Below are 17531 nucleotides of genomic sequence, written 5' to 3' on the forward strand. Positions count from 1 at the left end.
AAGTCAGTTGACCAATACAGGTATTTCTCCTCCTTCTTCCCAACAGAGAGATCAGTCACTCTCTAGAAATGCTGATTCTTCTGTGCTGAATGTGGAGGAAGTGTTTCGCTTGTGCTCTGAAAATGGCTATTTACCAGTTAACTACACAGAACGTGAGTAGCTTAGATCTAGATAACTAACTTCAGGACGTCTGGGGAGGATTCCACCTAATGAGATGTATCAGATTCTGCCTTTCCTGATATCTTCAGACCAAAATCAGAGCGCTGGTGTGCTTCACCCTCACAGAAGTCATTTGGCACAAAACAGGAGTGACTGGGTAAAATTCCATGTTTAGACAACCCTCTTAAAACTCCACAAATCTACTAAAATATTTTGTCTCTTGAGATTTGAAGCATAACACCCACTGCAGCAAGTCTTGAACAGAGAACGGGCAATTTTAACAACTTTTAATACGACTATAATTGTTTGTGACTTTAAACTATACTTGGGCTTGTGCTTATTAGAAGTAATTGCAATGTTACCTCTGGGACTACTTCCCTTTGGCCTTTAAAATTAGTTAGGGTGTCTCAAAAGGGAATATCTGAAATGTAATTTCAGTTCTTCCACTACTGTGCTATCGCTTTGAGTGAGTTAAATCGTCGCGAAGGACCAAGGCGCTCCACATTCGTTTCTTTATCTACAAACATCTATCATTGCTTGAGACTGGGGAGGGTGTCTGCAATACTCTTTTGTGGATTCTGCTGTCAGTATTCCCATTATTGGATGAGTTTCAGCCTTCTTGCAGAAGGACGTTTGCAGGTACAGAAAAAACATTCTTTAATTTACAAATCCTGAACAAAGACGAGTCAGGATGATTTCAAGGTATTTTGATCTATATGAGAATTCACTTAGGTCCAAGATACGTTCGTCCTGCTGATAGAGAAGCTGTGATAATGTTTTCTCTAAGAATCCTCTTTCAACCTTGAGCAAAGTCCTTAGCTTATTTTTGTCTTTTTCCCACCTATAAAACCTATAGAACCCTCAACCTTCAAATTGCTTTGAGATCGAAAGATGTAAAGTTCAGAGCTTGCACTATCTACTAACATCAAAAATAGGAGAGGATTTTCAGAAGTAGGTAAGTGATCTGGAAGCACAGATCTCAAGTCCATAGAACTTTTCATGTCTTGGATGGTGCCTCTAGATGCCTCTTTGTCCTAGATACTCCAAAGTATTTTTAAACTAAACCCTATATAAAATCCTACTCTAGTTATTTATACTATTTATATTGAATTTCCCTTCTCCTTCCCAGAGGCCTGCAGTTTTCAGATCCTGAAGCATGTTGTTTCATGCAGTACGATATTCATCAGAAACATTACCATGACTGGTTTACAGAAGGCAAAATTTCATTGTTCTTTGCCTAAGCAGTGTAGTTACGTGTGTTATACATGCCTGAACAGAATCAGAAATTCAGTGTAGCTTTTTATGCTGGCACAGCCTTTAAAATGGTTGTGTATGTATCTGCTCAAATGAAAGACTTCTCTCAAGTTCTACATCCATTTTAAGCAGGATGCTGGATTTCATATTATTCAGGTTCTTGCTGTAGGCATCATAACTGATAGAGTCCACCTAGTCTAGCAAGATCGTGTCTTGAATGAGAATTCAATTAATCTCATTAGACATCAGGGATCAGGCCCATCTCTCTGAAATGTAGGTGTTTCCGTGTCAGCCGTTGCCACATTTGCACAGGTGCCAGTGAAAAGCTGCTTGATGCAAGTCTTTTGCAGCTTTTATCCTACCTGCTGGTACCATACAGATATCTTGGATATCAACAGTGCCTGAATTGACAAGAGGCACCAATGCTTTGGTACCTTAATCCTTCCTTTCAGGACAGGAGGGACGTGCCTGCTGTGACTGACCAGGAGATGGGTGCTGAGCAGTCTGGGCTGCAGTGCAGACAGAGTTATCCGATTGTATGGACTGGGGTGATAGCTCAGCTATCTCTCCTACCTGAGACAGTAGCTTTGGGCTGATGCAAAGTGCCTCCTTGAATTGAGCTTTTTAGGATTATTTCTTAACCTCCCTTCCAGAATAGTTTCTGTTTTGGAAAGACGCTTCGTTTTGCAATACTTTTGCTTGACAGCATTATTGCTCATTCAGGTTGTGAGACTCTACTTTGTCTTAAAAACACGGGATAGGATTCAGTTTCAGCTTAAGGCGTCAGATTTAGGCACCTACACATAAGCGTGTATCTGTAAACCATACATCTAAATCTCCGTCATGAGTGAGGAATAAATCAGGTGCCAGGGTTAAGTCCAGAAGGCTGCTCAGGTTCTCAGAAACAGCTGAGAAGCTGAGATGAAGTTACCACCAACTAGCTGGTGATCTGAATCACCCTTCAGAGTCCGCTGACTGTATCAACTAGGCATCCAAGTAATTTGTTCAGCTGTAACAGTCGGGTGCCACTTGAGACATTCTAGTGTGACCTGTCATTTATCCAATTCTGATTCCAGAGGAGGACAACCCCTGCAGCATCCCTGCATCGAACATGACGGCTGCCTTCAGATGTCTCAGATACCATGCAGCATACTGAGTGACATTTAAGAGTGTCTTCCACAGCATTACTAATGCAGGCCATCTGGTACTCGCCTTTTACTTCACAAAGATTTAGGATCCAACAAATGTGACCATATATTACTCAGAAACTTTCATGTAAAGCCTTAAAACATCCTAGAAAGTACAGCGTAAAGACAAAATATGAACATTAGAAGCAATAGTGATGAGAATGCCAGAAGATCCTAAATACCCATTAAGGTGGTTGGACATCTTTAGTTTGCTAGATGTGGTCTGTATGATGAATTTTGGCTTTATTGCAGGAAAAGGATACAGCTGTATGGATATTTGTCCAAAAGAGAAGATGTGTGTCATGATGAGACTCTCTGAAGGACTGTTTCACTCTAGAAGTCTATTCCATGTTTCTTCCCATATTAAGAAAGGATAGTAAGAACTGGGATTTTAACACATAATTTTTTGATCTAACATTGAGTTTTGATTTCTAAAGAGCATAATAACTTTGTTGGGCATTAAAATGTGTATAAATTAGGCTTCTTCTGTTAAATCTGTGTCCTTAGACTGCAACCAACATGAACAGGGGTTCAGCTAACTGTACCGTGAGAAAACTTTCTCAACGTGTTCTCGTTTTTCTGGTCACCGTGACATATAAAATAGCTGGTACGTTGTGTCTTGTACCTTGTTTTCCACATTCTCTCCCCTTCAAACCTCGTTACTCTTATCTTGCGAAAGATTTGAGTTGACTTTGTTACTATTTCTTATCTTGACAGTTAAAACCACTAGAATAATAATGGCCAAGGAAAACCAAAGCGTAGTGACAGAGTTCATCTTACAAGGCCTCTCCTCCCAGCCAGGGACACAGACTGTTCTTTTCCTAGTGTTTCTGTTATTTTATCTGCTCACAATTGTTGGTAACATCATGGTCATTGCAGTGATCAGAGCTGATTGCCAGCTGCAGTCACCCATGTACTTTTTCCTTGCCAACCTGTCCTTCTTAGACATCTGCTACGTCTCCAGCAACATTCCCCAGATGTTGGTGAACCTCTTGACCAAGAAGGGGACCATCTCCTTCTCTAGATGTGCTGCTCAAATGTATTTCTCTCTGGCTTTTGGCATGACAGAGTGTTTCCTGCTTGGGGTCATGGCCTATGATCGATATATGGCAATATGTCACCCCTTGCTCTACAACACTGTCATGAACCGGAAGGCTTGCATTCACATGGTCATGGCTTCCTGGGCCAGCAGCCTGCTGAGCTCCATGGTAGTCAACAGCCTCGCTTTGCATCTACCCTTCTGTGGACCTCACACCTTGAACCATTACTTCTGTGAAGTGCCAGCAGTGCTGGCCTTGGCCTGTGCTGACACTGCCCTCCTGGAGTTGGTCATCTTCATCTTCAGCATCCTCATTGCCTGCATCCCCTTTCTTCTGATCATCATCTCCTACTCCTACCTCCTTTCCACCATCTTGAAGATGCAGTCTGCACATGTGAAATCTAAGGCCTTTTCCACCTGTGGATGCCACCTGATAGCGGTAACCATATTCTATGGGACAGCCATCTGCATGTACATGAATCCCAAGTCAAGGTCTCCACAGGATAGAGGCAAAGTGGTTGCAGTGTTTTACACCATTGTAACCCCAATGCTGAACCCCCTCATCTACAGCCTCAGGAACAAGGACATGAAGCGTGCCCTGAGAAGGGCAATGAATAGACCCAAATCCCTCTCTATTTAAAGGCTTTTCAGGGATTGGTGGTATTGCATTGAGCTCTCTGAGTTGAAGCAATGTTCAAATGTCATTATTTCTCTACCTGCAATTGTCCCAGACTGAGATGAAATAATAAATGTGCTAAATTCAACAACACCTAAACAAAAAGACCTTGCATACACATAACTTTCTAAACAACATTTGGGATTTGGCCTTAAAGCCAGAGACAATATCAAGACACTGTGGCTTTAGCCTGCCTCACTGGCAGTTCATTTAAAATACAAGTGGGAAATGCCAATACCATCGTGACAAGAAAGAAGAAAAGAAGAAAGAAGAGTTAGAGAACTGTGAGAAAAATTAAGAGCTTTATGTAAAGTTTAAAATGTATTTTGCATCTGAAGGGTTTTCTAATTATCTTTGGAGCGTGCAAACATTTAAGCTATGTTGCAAACATGAGCTGCTACTGTGATTTCTCTGCAAACCTGGAGATCTCTCAGTATCTGTTTTGTTGGTTAGCAAACAAAACTGCCATCTTCTCCAATAAAGGGTGCAGCTGTCTACAACTAATATTGATCCCATTGTGCTCTGAGCATTTTCTTATCCCTGCTACGTAGAATCATAGAATGGCTTGGGTTGGAAAGGACCTTAAGATCATCCAGTTCCAACCCCTTGCCATGGGCAGGGACACTTCACACTAGACCGTGTCACCCAAGGCTCTGTCCAGCCTGGCCTTGAACACTGCCAGGGATGGGGCAGCCACAGCTTCTCTGGGCACCCTGTGCCAGCGCCTCAGCACCCTCACAGTAAAGAACTTCTTCCTTATATCCAACCTGAACTTCCCCTGTTTCAGTTTGAACCCATCACCCCTTGTCCTGTCACTGCAGTCCCTGAAGAAGAGTCCCTCTCCTGCGTCTTAATAGCCCCCTTCAGACACTGGAAGCTGCTCTGAGGTCTCCATGCAGCTTCCCTTCTCCAGGCTGAACAGCCCCAATACTCACATGACCCATAACCTGCTTTGCTCCCTTGATAATTGTTTTCTGCCCCTTCTAATGCCTGCTGCATTTCAGTCCAGCTCTGGGTCCTCATGGACTCTGATTTCAGTAGGGCACAATCAGACATGAGTATCAGAGAAGGCTTTTCCTTTGTGTAGCTCAGAGGCAGAACCTTAGGTTTTAGGTAACCCAGGCTAGATGCAGAGTTTTTTCTGACCTCCTGAACTTCCTCTGACAATTAAACGAACCTTTTTAAAGATGTGCTTTGTACTCACACTGATATAGCACAGGTGGGTTTTCTCCCCAACCCCTAGCTTTCTCAGTCATGAACCACTGGGCATCCTCCTTTCTGTTGTGTGGGTTTATTTGTTACTCAGGGACATTACACCCCAAATCTGCATGCTGTTGGATGCCACTGGAATTCTAATTTCATGTCTGAATCCCCCACTGACTCCAGAGGGAGAAGGCCTCTCCAAAGCCTGATCAACCTTCTTACGTAGACATATATTGATGACTACTGTTACAGAATAATTGAATATGGAAAATATGGAATAATGTTATGGAATAATTCAAGCCTAGAGAAGCCCACAGAAAGTCCTTTTCCAATGGACTTCAAAGTCTAAATAAACCAATGCTTGAAAAGAAAGCAAGAACAAGTCCCTGTGACATTTAAGGCATACAGCCTGTCTGGGTTCAGCAGTAGCATTTTTTTCTCCTTAGTAGCTGGTGCAGCGCTGTGTTTTTGACAGGACACCTGACACAAACTAGCCAAAAAGGCATTCCTAGAGGTATGGCTGACTGGGTTTAAACCACGACAAGCCAAAGGAGACAGAGCATCTTTAAAGCCAAAATCTTGTCTTTCCCTTTTAATTTTGTGGTCCAAACTGTTCTGCTGTAAGAAATACCCTTCAACTTTGTCTCTTGTCCCTTCTCCCTGTCAAATAACTATCACCAGAAGCACCAGAGGAAGGTGTCAGGAAAACTAGAGCAGGCATATGTAAAGATAGAGCATGGTATCCATAACGAGACTAAATAAGAGGCCTTGTCTAGCAGTAGGAGAAGGCAAAAGTTACAGGATGACCCACTGCAAGCCTCTCAGCAGGCCTGTACTCCAACATCAGCGAAGTCATTAAACCAATTGCCATCACAAATTAAAGGTTTTCCCTTCCCAAAACTACTGATTTTGGGGATGCTAACTGTGCTGGTGTTTCTCAGGTCGTTTCTGCTGCCTTGGGGCTGAAGTCTCTGAGGTGATCTCCTCCATAGACAGTGCTATCTGTAAAAGCATACAAGGTTCATAGAATCATAGGCCATAGAATCAATCAGGTTGGAAAAGTCCCTTGAGATCATCAAGTTCAACTGCTCCCCCAGCACCTTCAAGACCACCACTAACCCATGGCACTGAGACCTTGAGTCCGCGGTGTGTGACTGTGACTGCAGGGCTACCCTGGGCAGCCTGTTCCAATGGCTGAGCACCCTCTGGGGAAGGAATTGTTCCTCTTCTCCATCTAAACCTGCCCTGGTGCAGCTTGAGGCCGTTGACTCTTGTCCCATCCCTTGTTCCTTGGGAGCAGAGCCCAGCCCCTTCCTGGCTCCATCCTCCTGTCAGGCAGTTGTCGGGAGAGATAAAGTCCTCCTTGTGCCTTCCCTTCCCTGAGGGCTGGAGCAGCTCTGCTCTGGAGCCAGGATGAAAGAACTGGGCTGGGTCAGCCTGGACAAGAGAAGGCTCCTTAAGGAGAGACCTTAGAGCAGCTCCAGTGCCTAAAGGGGCTGCAGGAAACCTGGAGAGGGGCTTTGGACAAGGGCCTACAGGGACAGGCCAAGGGGAATGGCTTGAACCTGCCCTAGGGGAGACTGAGATGAGCTCTTAGGAACAAGCTCTTCCCTGGGAGGGTGCTGAGGTGCTGGCACAGGGTACCCAGAGACCTGTGGCTGCCCCATCCCTGGCAGTGTTCAAGGCCAGGTTGGACACGGGCTTGGAGCAAGCTGCTCTAGTGGAAGGTGTCCCTGCCCGTGGTAGGGGCCTGGAACTGGATGAGCTTGAAGGTCCCTTCCAACTCAAACCAGTCCGGGATTCTACAAACTGATTACAGGAAATTGAACACTAACACCCCACCACTGACAGCTGCCATCCTGAGCACAACCCCCATTGTGACAGCATTAAAGGCTCTGACATCACTCGGCTGTTCTCTGCAGCAGGATCTAACTTCACAGCAACACGTGCCACTGTTCCACAGCTCCCAATGTGGTTGTCACGGGCAGTGCACATGGGCAACAGCAGCTTTCTTCTGGGCCTCAGCATCCTGATCCTGGCTGCTGGGGCCATCCTGCTTGCCATCAGCCGTCGCCAATGGGATCACTTGTGGCCATGGGGCCCACTTGGTTCCAGCACTGGTGGTGCCTGTCCCCAGAAAGGTGACTGTGCCACAATGATGTTCCCACAGGGTGATGGCCAGGGCAAGCAACAGCGCAGATGGAGGCGGCGATTTCGGGCAGCAAAGCCATGTAAGTCCCCGGCAGGTCCCCCAGGGGAGCCCAGCCCCATGGGGAGCAGGCTGGGTGTACGGTCCCAGGTCGGTTGCGGCCCCCCGACACTCAAGAACCCCTCCCTGCCTTGCAGGTAACGCTGTGTCCCCCCTGTGCGGGCCCTGGCGCTGCAGGCCCGGCTGCACCCACTGCATCAAGGCTGTGCAGGAGCTGCAGGAGCTGGTGCTGTCAGCGTGGGCTGGGAGAGGAGCTGCAGCCGCTCTGGATGCTGGCACGTGGCAGGCGCTATGGCAGGACCTGGAGGAGCTGGTGGAGCAGGGAGAGCTGAGCTGCTGCGGCTCCCCCAGTTACCCCGAGAGCATCAGTCCCTCCAAGAACCTGACAGCAACGCTCCTGACTCGAGATGGAGGAGTTCCTATGGAGGTGAGGTCTGTTTACTCCCTCGACCACACGTGTGCTGGCAGAGTCTCTTCAGCCCTGAAGATGCACGTGGCTCAGAAAGCCCTGGAGATACGGCTGGGGGCCCTGCCCGTGCCGGTGCCGGTGCAGCAGTCCCAGGAGCAAGCAGCACGGCAGCAGGGCTGCTTCCATGTCCTGGCATTGTTCAAGGCCAGGCTGGACAGAGCCTTGGGTGGCATGGTCTAGTGTGAGGTGTCGCTGCCATGGCAGGGGGCTGGAACTGGATGATGTTAAGGTTCTTTCCAACCCAAAACATTCTATGATTCTACATATGTCCAGAGGCAGGCACGTAAGGTCCTACAGTTTTATTGCTTCTGAACTTGAGACATTCCTCCCAGTAGTCCCCAATAACATCTAAATGGAATGAGGATAGCTTTGTATGACATGAAATTTGTGTTGGCACAATAGCAGACCTCAAAGGCTCTGGAGGTCAGAGAAGTCCTCAAAATGCATGAAAACTCATCCTAACTACTTTTAGGCATCTAAAAGTTAGCTGGGTTCTTTTAGCTATCTTTTTAGCTATCATTGGCAAGAAATGGACAACTCCAAAGGATGGTTCATCCCATTGTAAAATAAGTTTAAGGAAAATGGCATGTTTTGCTTTCTGCAGGTCTCTCCCTCCTTACACTGACTACAGAAGAAGCCCCAACGGTTAGATTTGTCTTACCTGGTTGAATTTTATGCTACTGAAATTACAACAAACAGATTCTATCTTCCTATTGCCATAGCCTGTCCCCCAGCACTTACACAGAACACAGGCAGAAGCTCTGGGCTAAAGAGTTCAGAGAGGACATCCCTGAGGCAAGACACTAGATCTTGAGCAAAACAATCACATGGGAGGAAAGCAAAACACCACGGCAGAACTGATCTTTAACTTTCCTATTTCAAACTGTCGTTGATGAGATGGGAAAGCTCCACAGAGGCTTGCAGTAGCCAGTGATGGATATGCTTAGACCTTCCAAATATCTCTGGCGAGAGGCTAAACCATGACACATGAAAGGGATGAAATGGATGCTCTGCTTTGGCGGAAAATGATGTGGGAAAGCCAGTCCAGAATAGGGGAAATTATCATGTTTGGTTTGTTATTCACGCCTCTGCTCTATCATTTGATATTGGTAATATGGGGTTCATCAGTCAACGTAAAACAATTAAAAGTTACTCCTCTAAGCTTAAACTTCTACTGCTCTAGTAATCAATGTAGAGAAATAATCATTCAAATTCCAGGAAGTATCCAGAGTGCAAACATCTATATATAGGCTGTGGACACTGCTTACCTGAGCTTAGGAGAGGACTTTGTGTCTCTCTTCTGCTCTGGCTGTGCTTTCAGGGACAAGTCATCTCTTAATCAGCCGTCTAGTATTAGTCTCAGAGGACCACAGACTGTGAATCAGTAAAAATACAACTTAATGGTCCAATAGGGAAGACTGGCAGTGATGTGAACTACCTCTAGATTGAATAAGGAGACTGTGGACTGGAATTCGGATTGCATGTCTATTGTTTTATGAGGACCAGCAAAACCTAAAACAATGATTCCCCTCCCTTTATGTCTGCTCCTTGTAGCTCTCATATAAAGGCTGATTGTTTCACAAGGTCAGCAATCCTCAGCATGTAATCCTCGCCATGTTAAACAGACAGAGAGGGGAGATGAGATGAGCTCTTATGCAGAAGCTCTTCCTTGTGAGGGTGCTGAGGCGCTGGCACAGGGTTCCCAGAGAAGCTGTGGCTGCCCCATCCCTGGCAGTGTTCAAGGCCAGGTTGGAACTGGATGAGCTTGAAGGTCGCTTCCAACTCAAACCAGTCCGGGATTCTACAAACTGCTTACAGGAAATTGAACACTAATACCCCACCCCTGACAACTGCCATCCTGAGCACAACCCCCATTGTGACAGCATTACCGGCTGCTACGCACACCTGGATGGCTATGCTGTATGTTAGGGATATGTTTTTTTATGGTTCTTCTAAGAGAAGAAGGCAAAACTGAGGTGTCTCAAGGGAGTCACACACAAGGAGACACTGAGCACAAGGACGGCCGTGCTCTTTGACCCATGATTTCTTTCCGGTTTCAAGACCCATATCTGCACAAGGATATTTAGGGCTCATGAAGCAGAAGCAGCAGGATGCCCACGGTGCTGGTATAATGGGGCCTGTAACATCACTTGGCTGTTCTCTGCAGCAGGGTCTAACTTCACAGCAACACGTGCCACTGTTCCACAGCTCCCAATGTGGTTGTCACGGGCAGTGCACATGGGCAACAGCAGCTTTCTTCTGGGCCTCAGCATCCTGATCCTGGCTGCTGGGGCCATGCTGCTTGCCATCAGCCGTCGCCAATGGGATCACTTGTGGCCATGGGGCCCACTTGGTTCCAGCACTGGTGGTGCCTGTCCCCAGAAAGGTGACTGTGCCACAATGATGTTCCCACAGGGTGATGGCCAGGGCAAGCAACAGCGCAGATGGAGGCGGCGATTTCGGGCAGCAGAGCCATGTAAGTCCCCGGCAGGTCCCCCAGGGGAGCCCAGCCCCATGGGGAGCAGGCTGGGTGTACGGTCCCAGGTTGGTTCCGTCCCCCCGACACTCAAGAACCCCTCCCTGCCTTGCAGGTAACGCTGTGTCCCCCCTGTGCGGGCCCTGGCGCTGCAGGCCCGGCTGCACCCACTGCATCAAGGCTGTGCAGGAGCTGCAGGAGCTGGTGCTGTCAGCGTGGGCTGGGAGAGGAGCTGCAGCCGCTCTGGATGCTGGCACGTGGCAGGCGCTATGGCAGGACCTGGAGGAGCTGGTGGAGCAGGGAGAGCTGAGCTGCTGCGGCTCCCCCAGTTACCCCGAGAGCATCAGTTCCAGCGAGAGCCTCAGTCCCCCCGAGAGCCTGACAGCAACGCTCCTGACTGAAGATGAAGGAGCCCCTATGGAGGTGAGGTCTGTTTGCTCCCTCGACCACACGTGTGCTGGCAGAGTCTCTTCAGCCCTGAAGATGCACGTGGCTCAGAAAGCCCTGGAGATACGGCTGGGGGCCCTGCCCGTGCCGGTGCAGCAGTCCCAGGAGCAAGCAGCACAGCAGCAGGGCTGCCTCCCTGTCCTGCCCAAGCTCATCCTGCCGGGACAGAGCCAGCCCTGGCTGCGGCACGTTCTGTGCCCCTCAATGCAGGCCAAGGCAAACGCTATTGTGGATACCATTGAAGAGAAGGAAGTGCAGAGGCTATGGGGGGATCCAAACCCCACCGAGGAGTCCCTGGCACCGCAGATGCTGTGCCCTCCACCGCTGCTTGGTCCCTTAGACCCAAAGCTGCCAAAGGAGAGCAGAGCTGGGGAGCCCAGGGCCCCGGGCAATGCCAGTGCACTGGGACAGCACAAAGCAGGACAGCAGGAGCCACAGAGCCCCCGTGGATCTGAGGAGAAAACAGCCATCAAGGCACCAGAGGAGGATACACTGAGGAAGAGCCTCCTTCACCAGGGTAGGGGCTTGTCACCGTGGGACAAGGAGTGCCTGAGGCCTTTTGGTTTAGGCGCGGCCCCCCCTGCCTGTCCCAGCCTGGATAATGGAGCAGCAGGACCAGAAGCAGGACCAGCTTCCATGCTACTGAAGAAAGATGCTGCCTGTCAGATCAACATCCCCACACAAGACAGGGGCCATGCCCACAATGAGGACAGGAGCTGGTCCTGTGCCACAGCGCCTATCAGCAACGCAAGGCTGCAGCTGAACAAGAAGGTCCACAGCAAGCTCTGGACCCACACAGCAAGAAAATGCCTGGAGATAAAACTCCAAACTCTCCCCAAGGCAGTGCAGAGGTCCATGGGCATGTCGCAATGCTCACTGCCCAGACGGAGGAAGGCTGGGGCTGGGCAGCTGCAGCCCCGCAAGAGCTCTGCCATTATGGCAAAAACAAAGCAGCTCAGGCAGAAGGAATGGGTCCTGCAGCAGCAGGTTCAGGCATCCCTCACCTGCACTCTGGTCCCCATGACACCGTGCTCCTGCCTGTATTGTGTCTCCTCCTACGGCCCCGTTCCAGGGACGGAGAGCAGCCAGGCATTCCTGGAGGCCAGGACCCTGCCCAGCACATCCTGCAGCTCTGGGAATGAGATGGCCACAGACACCAAGGATGCGCCAGGGCCACCCTGTGGGATGGTGAAGGACTCGCCAGGGCCAGCATCCACCCTTGTGTCCCCAAGCCTTGTCCCAGCCTTTTCTCCTATGGACACCAAGCCGGAGAAAGCACAGGGAGCACACATGTGCTCAGCCCATGAAGGATTCACGGCACGAGCACAAGGAGCCCTACAGAGCCATTGTGGCTGCTGCAGGAAACAAGCTAGACCTGCTGACGGCAGCTTCACAGGTGGGACAGCCCCTCTGGAGAGCACCACGAGCAGCACCAGCAGGGAAGGGAACGCAGCATCCAATTGTTGGGGGAGTGAACCAAGCCTGGACAGGCAGAAATGGTGGTCATCGAGGAGGCAGGGCACTGGCAGCTCCGAGAGCTCCCTAAGCTGTGGGACATGGTCCCAGGGCACCTCCAAGAGCACAGAGAGGCAAAGGAGATGGAGTCCTGATGGCCTCTCACAGGGAAGCCCACCCGAGATGGCTCCAACCTCCAACTCCTGCTGCCCAGAGGGGATCCCCAGCCAGCACAGCCCATCCTCGCAGCAGCACTGAGGTTCCCCTGTCACCAGGAACGTGAGCTCATGCCAACCGTGCCCAGACCGGGACGCACAGGACACTGCAGCAGCATCGACCAACAATATCCTGCGTGCGGTGCTGGAGAGGATTCGGCAGCGGGGAAGGAAGGTGTCCTCATCCCCGGAGAGCTCTCCCACTGAATGGAGCTGCCGTGGTGCGGAGAGGCAGGGCCAGGCTTCCCAGAGCTTCTGTTCTCTGTGAGCCCTCTGTTCTTGTAAATAAAGACGTTGATGGTTCTCCAAAGAGCCATGCAAGTGGACTAACCCCTGCTGGAGGGGCAGGGTGTGCTGGGGATGGGAAAGGGAAGGCGGGCTCAGGGGCACAGGGGAAGCTGTGCTGTCCCAGCAGGAGGACCTGGCCAAGAGGAGAAGCCTGGGCAAGGGGGTTGCTGCTCCTAGAGCTCCTGCTCAGCCCTGCCCTGGCCAGCCCCTGTTGCCACCCTGCAGGGCAGGTCCTTTGGCTCAACTTCACTTGTTCCCCAAGCCTTCCCTGAGAGCAGCTCCCTCCAGCCCCACCCCAGGCACCTTTGGGGACCACAGGGCCCTCGGAGTGCCTGCAGCTGCCTCTCAGGGGCAGCTCCACAGTGGTTTGCCCAGACACAAGCTCATTGACCAGACAAGATGATGCCAGTGTCCAGATGCAGGGCTGAGGTCCTCGATGCCTACAGCACGTCTCTTGGGCCAGCTGCCGATGGCACCGAGCTGTGTGGTTCGGTTGATACGCTGGAGGGAAGGAATGCCATCCAGAGGGACCTCGACACGCTTGTGAGGTGGGCTGATGTCAACCTCATGAAGTTTAACCATGCCAAGTGCAAGGTCCTGCACCTGGGTCGGAGCAATCCAGGCACAGCTACAGGTTGGGCAGAGAAGAGATTCAGAGCAGCCCTGTGGAGAAGGACTTGGGGGTGTTGGTCGATGAGAAAATGAACATGAGCCGGCTTCAGTGTGCACTCCCAGCCCAGAAAGCCAACCGTGTCCTGGGCTGCATCAAAGGGAGCATGACCAGCAGGTAGAAGGAGGTGATCCTGCCCCTCTACTCTGCTCTTGTGAGACCTCACCTGCAGTATTGTGTGCAGTTCTGGTGTCCTCAACATAAAAAGGACATGGAGCTGTTGGACCAAGTCCAGAGGAGGCCACGAGGATGATCAGGGGACTGGAGCACCTCCCGTATGAAGACAGGCTGAGAAAGTTGGGGCTGTTCAGCCTGGAGAAGAGAAGGCTGCATGGAGACCTCATAGCAGCCTTCCAGTATCTGAAGGGGGCCTATAGGGATGCTGGGGAGGGACTCTTCATTAGGGACTGTAGTGACAGGACAAGGGGTAATGGGTTAAAACTTAAACAGGGGAAGTTTAGGTTGGATATAAGGAAGAAGTTCTTTACTGAAAGGGTGCTGAGGGGCTGGCACAGGTTACCCAAGGAAGTGGTGAATGCTCCATCCCTGGCGGTGTTCAAGGCCAGGTTGGACAGAGCCTTGGGTGACATGGTTTAGCGTGAGGTGTTCCTGCCCATGTCAGGGGGGTTGGAACTGGATGATCTTAAGGTCCTTTCCAACCCAAACCATTCTATGATTCTATACTGTATCCAGACACCAATGCACTACAACAGTGTGTACGTGCTTTGTAACACTGTGACGCTGCTGATACCCTACCCATCAACACACCTTTTGTAACACAATTAAGCAGGAATAACCAATTAAGCTATGAGAAGGGAAATGAAGGCTTGTGGTATAAAGGCAGAAACAGATTATGGGAAAACATACACAAGTAGTAAAGTCTTTAAGGTAAAACACAGGAGGAGAAGCATGAAAGGTGTCTGAGGAGAGCAGAACAAGCAGGAAGGATTTGTGATGAAACATGAACAAGCCTGGTCCTAAAATGCAATAAATTAGGAGGACATGAGATTCCTCTCTGTATAGAGGGTATGGCGAAGCTGGCTGCTAAGTACGCACAGTCTTTTCCACTGTACAAAAGGCTTTCATTTCCAAGTTCAATACATACACTCACACCCGTATGTAGGAGTTTTCTAAATTGAACTTTTCTTTAGAGCATCTTGGTTGTTGTCTCAATAAGCATAAGCTATAAAAATAGAACTTTCTTCTGCATTTGGGATAGAGGAGATGGGTTGAGAGATTTGGGGTTTTTCAGCCTGGAGAAGGGAAGCCTCGGGGGAGAACTTAGAGCAGAGGAGAAAGAGATCCTTCTGTGATGGGAGCTGTCTGACTTTGCCTTCTGTTTTGTGATACTGGGAATCACCTTGTAAGTTGACTGTTTTTTTTCCCAGCAATTACCAAATGAATCTGGGAAGTAGATCAGATGCAGGTGTTCCTAACATGTCACCTACATTTAGTCAGGCAGTTCCCATCACTTGTGTTGCATCAGAAACACACTATCTTTTTGCTTCTAAGAAAATCACTGTGAAAACACTCTTCTCCCTACTGTCCTCCTTAGAGCATCCTTCACCTCTTTGTTCCTGAAGCTATAAATGAGGGGGTTCAGCATGGGAAAAACAAGGGTATAAAATGCAGAGATCACTTTGTCTGTGTTCATCGAGTGGCTGGAGCTGGGCTGTAAGTACGTGAAGAGGAGGGAGCCATAGAATAACCCAACAGCCATCAGGTGGGAGGTGCAGGTGTAGAAGGCTTTGTGCCTGTTGTCTGCCACATGGATCCGGAGGATGGTGCTGAGGATGCAGGTGTAGGAGGCAGCAATGGCCAGGAAGGTGCTGGTTTGTATAAAGCCACAGAGAGTGAAGAGAAGAACCTCGTTGATGTGTGTGTTGGAGCAGGAGAGCTCCAGCAGCGGGGGAATATCACAGAAGAAATGGTTGATGACATTGGAGCCGCAGAATGACAATGTGAAGGTGAAAGATGTGTGCACCAGCGAAGTCAGACCCCCGCTGAGATAAACCCCAGCTACCAGGGTGGTGCAGACCCTGCGAGACATGACAACAGTGTAGACAAGAGGATGACATACAGCCACATAGCGGTCATAGGCCATCGCAGCCAAAAGGAGGCACTCGGCGTCAGCAAAGGCAGCGAAGAAAAACATCTGTGTTGCACAGCCAGTGAAAGAAATGGTCTTCTGCTGTGCTAACAGACTCACCAGCATCTTGGAAGCAATGGCAGATGAACAGATAAGGTCTAAGAAAGACAAATTGCTTAGGAAATAGTACATGGGAGTATGAAGGCAGGCATTGAGCTGGAGAAGCACGATGAGGCCAGCATTCCCCACCGAAGTGGTGATGTAGATGAGTAGGAAGAGCCCAAACAAAGGTATCTCCACCTCCAGACGGTCGGTGAAACCCAAGAGAATGAACTCTGTCAGCGTGGTGCAGTTCTCTTCAGGCATCTCATGACCCTGTGTTTGGTTCGTCAGGGGATCAATCCTAGTGGGTAGAGCAATGCACAAACACATTGTATCTTTCAGAAGACAGAAAAGTAGGCACCTCGCCAAGTATCAGAGGGGGAAACCAATCACTTAGATAATGCCCATTGAAAAGAAACTTTAGGAGGACATTCAAAGTGAGCTTTACATCAAAAGAAAGCCATGAGTGTTGTTTTTAAGCATCTGAGCACAAATACTGTTAGATTTTCCAAGCATTTTCCCCCACTTTATTTTTCACGTAAAACCAACTGAATTTGATTCAGTCCTCTATCAAATTAATTTCGGGTCTTAATTTTACCTTTCCAGAAGTGCATCATGTAACTTAACTTTGCCAAAGTTAGCATCTGCTGATGCCAGTATAAGTTCGAGGCAGGGCAGATCTCTCTTGCTCACCTTTACATTTCCGGGAAATATAAGGATTGCAGAAGGACATTTGATAACGAAACCGCTAGCAGGTCAGTTAAATAGTCCTGTAAATATCAATGCTAAATGGATAAAAGCACAGCCAGACCAGAAATGTCTATGTTCCTTAACAATATATAATAATCTAAGCTGACTCATTCAGGATAGGATATTAATTGGTTACAGCAGAGCCTGGGGGTTCAGAAAGGAGGGTTGCACTGACCTCACCTGTATTTGGCTTTGTAAAGGTTGGTCTAAGTGCATCATCTTCAGTTCCATCTATAATCACTGCAGAGGGGTGAGTGGGATGCATCGTATCCTGGCTATGCGCTCATCTGTTGATAAGAAAGGACGCCTGCATGACCAGTATCAATTCACTGCCAAAAGTTTAGATGGTTAGTGAGATGAATCCCATTTTAGACTGTTTTCTTTGATCTTTTTTCAAGGTCCTTCATTCTTGATGCATCCTAGAATCTGAATCACTTTGTGGATGTGACCGTTTACTCCAGATGACGTCTGGGGTGACTCTGGTACCGTGATTCCTAGACTAAGATGACAAGCTCTGCCAAAATTCAATTGTGTTTTAGTTTTAGTTGAGACCAGTTAAACAGTGACCTTGTAACATTACCACTTATTTTAACATTATCACCGGTAATTTGAGAGATTTCTAGTGAAAGTAAGAAAAAGAACCTTTCTGCCCCAAAAAATACTCCATAGTTAAGCACATGTAGCTGTTTCCTCCTAGTTTCAGCTGTGGTTCATGTTCGGAAATCCAGGCAGAGAAAGCCTAGAAGCTGCTGAGTGGTCTTTGATGAGGACCTGCAAGAGGTATCAGATCAAAATTTAGGTGTAAAAATCAAAGATAAACCAAATTCCCCCCTTATTAAAGAT

General features: G+C 48.8%; 2 protein-coding genes across 2 annotated transcripts; one reads left to right on the forward strand and one right to left on the reverse strand.

Annotated features, from left to right (window-relative positions):
• The first annotated feature begins 3215 nt into the window (after nucleotides 1-3215).
• LOC130599988 (olfactory receptor 2D2-like) lies at nucleotides 3216-4876 on the forward strand. Its single transcript, XM_057410876.1, has one exon. It carries the CDS (start codon nucleotides 3338-3340, stop codon nucleotides 4277-4279), a length of 942 nt encoding a protein of 313 aa, XP_057266859.1. The 5' UTR covers nucleotides 3216-3337; the 3' UTR covers nucleotides 4280-4876.
• A 10098-nt stretch (nucleotides 4877-14974) lies between these two features.
• Nucleotides 14975-16202, reverse strand: LOC130599989 (olfactory receptor 5AS1-like). The gene has a single exon (XM_057410877.1). It carries the CDS (start codon nucleotides 16200-16202, stop codon nucleotides 15264-15266), a length of 939 nt encoding a protein of 312 aa, XP_057266860.1. The 3' UTR covers nucleotides 14975-15263.
• Between the last annotated feature and the right edge of the window lie 1329 nt (nucleotides 16203-17531).

This window comes from Pezoporus wallicus, unplaced genomic scaffold, assembly GCF_028554395.1.
Source record: "Pezoporus wallicus isolate ANWC-B61680 ecotype Strahan unplaced genomic scaffold, APGP_CSIRO_Pwel_v1 contig_6595, whole genome shotgun sequence".
Classification (NCBI taxonomy): Eukaryota; Metazoa; Chordata; class Aves; order Psittaciformes; family Psittacidae; genus Pezoporus; species Pezoporus wallicus.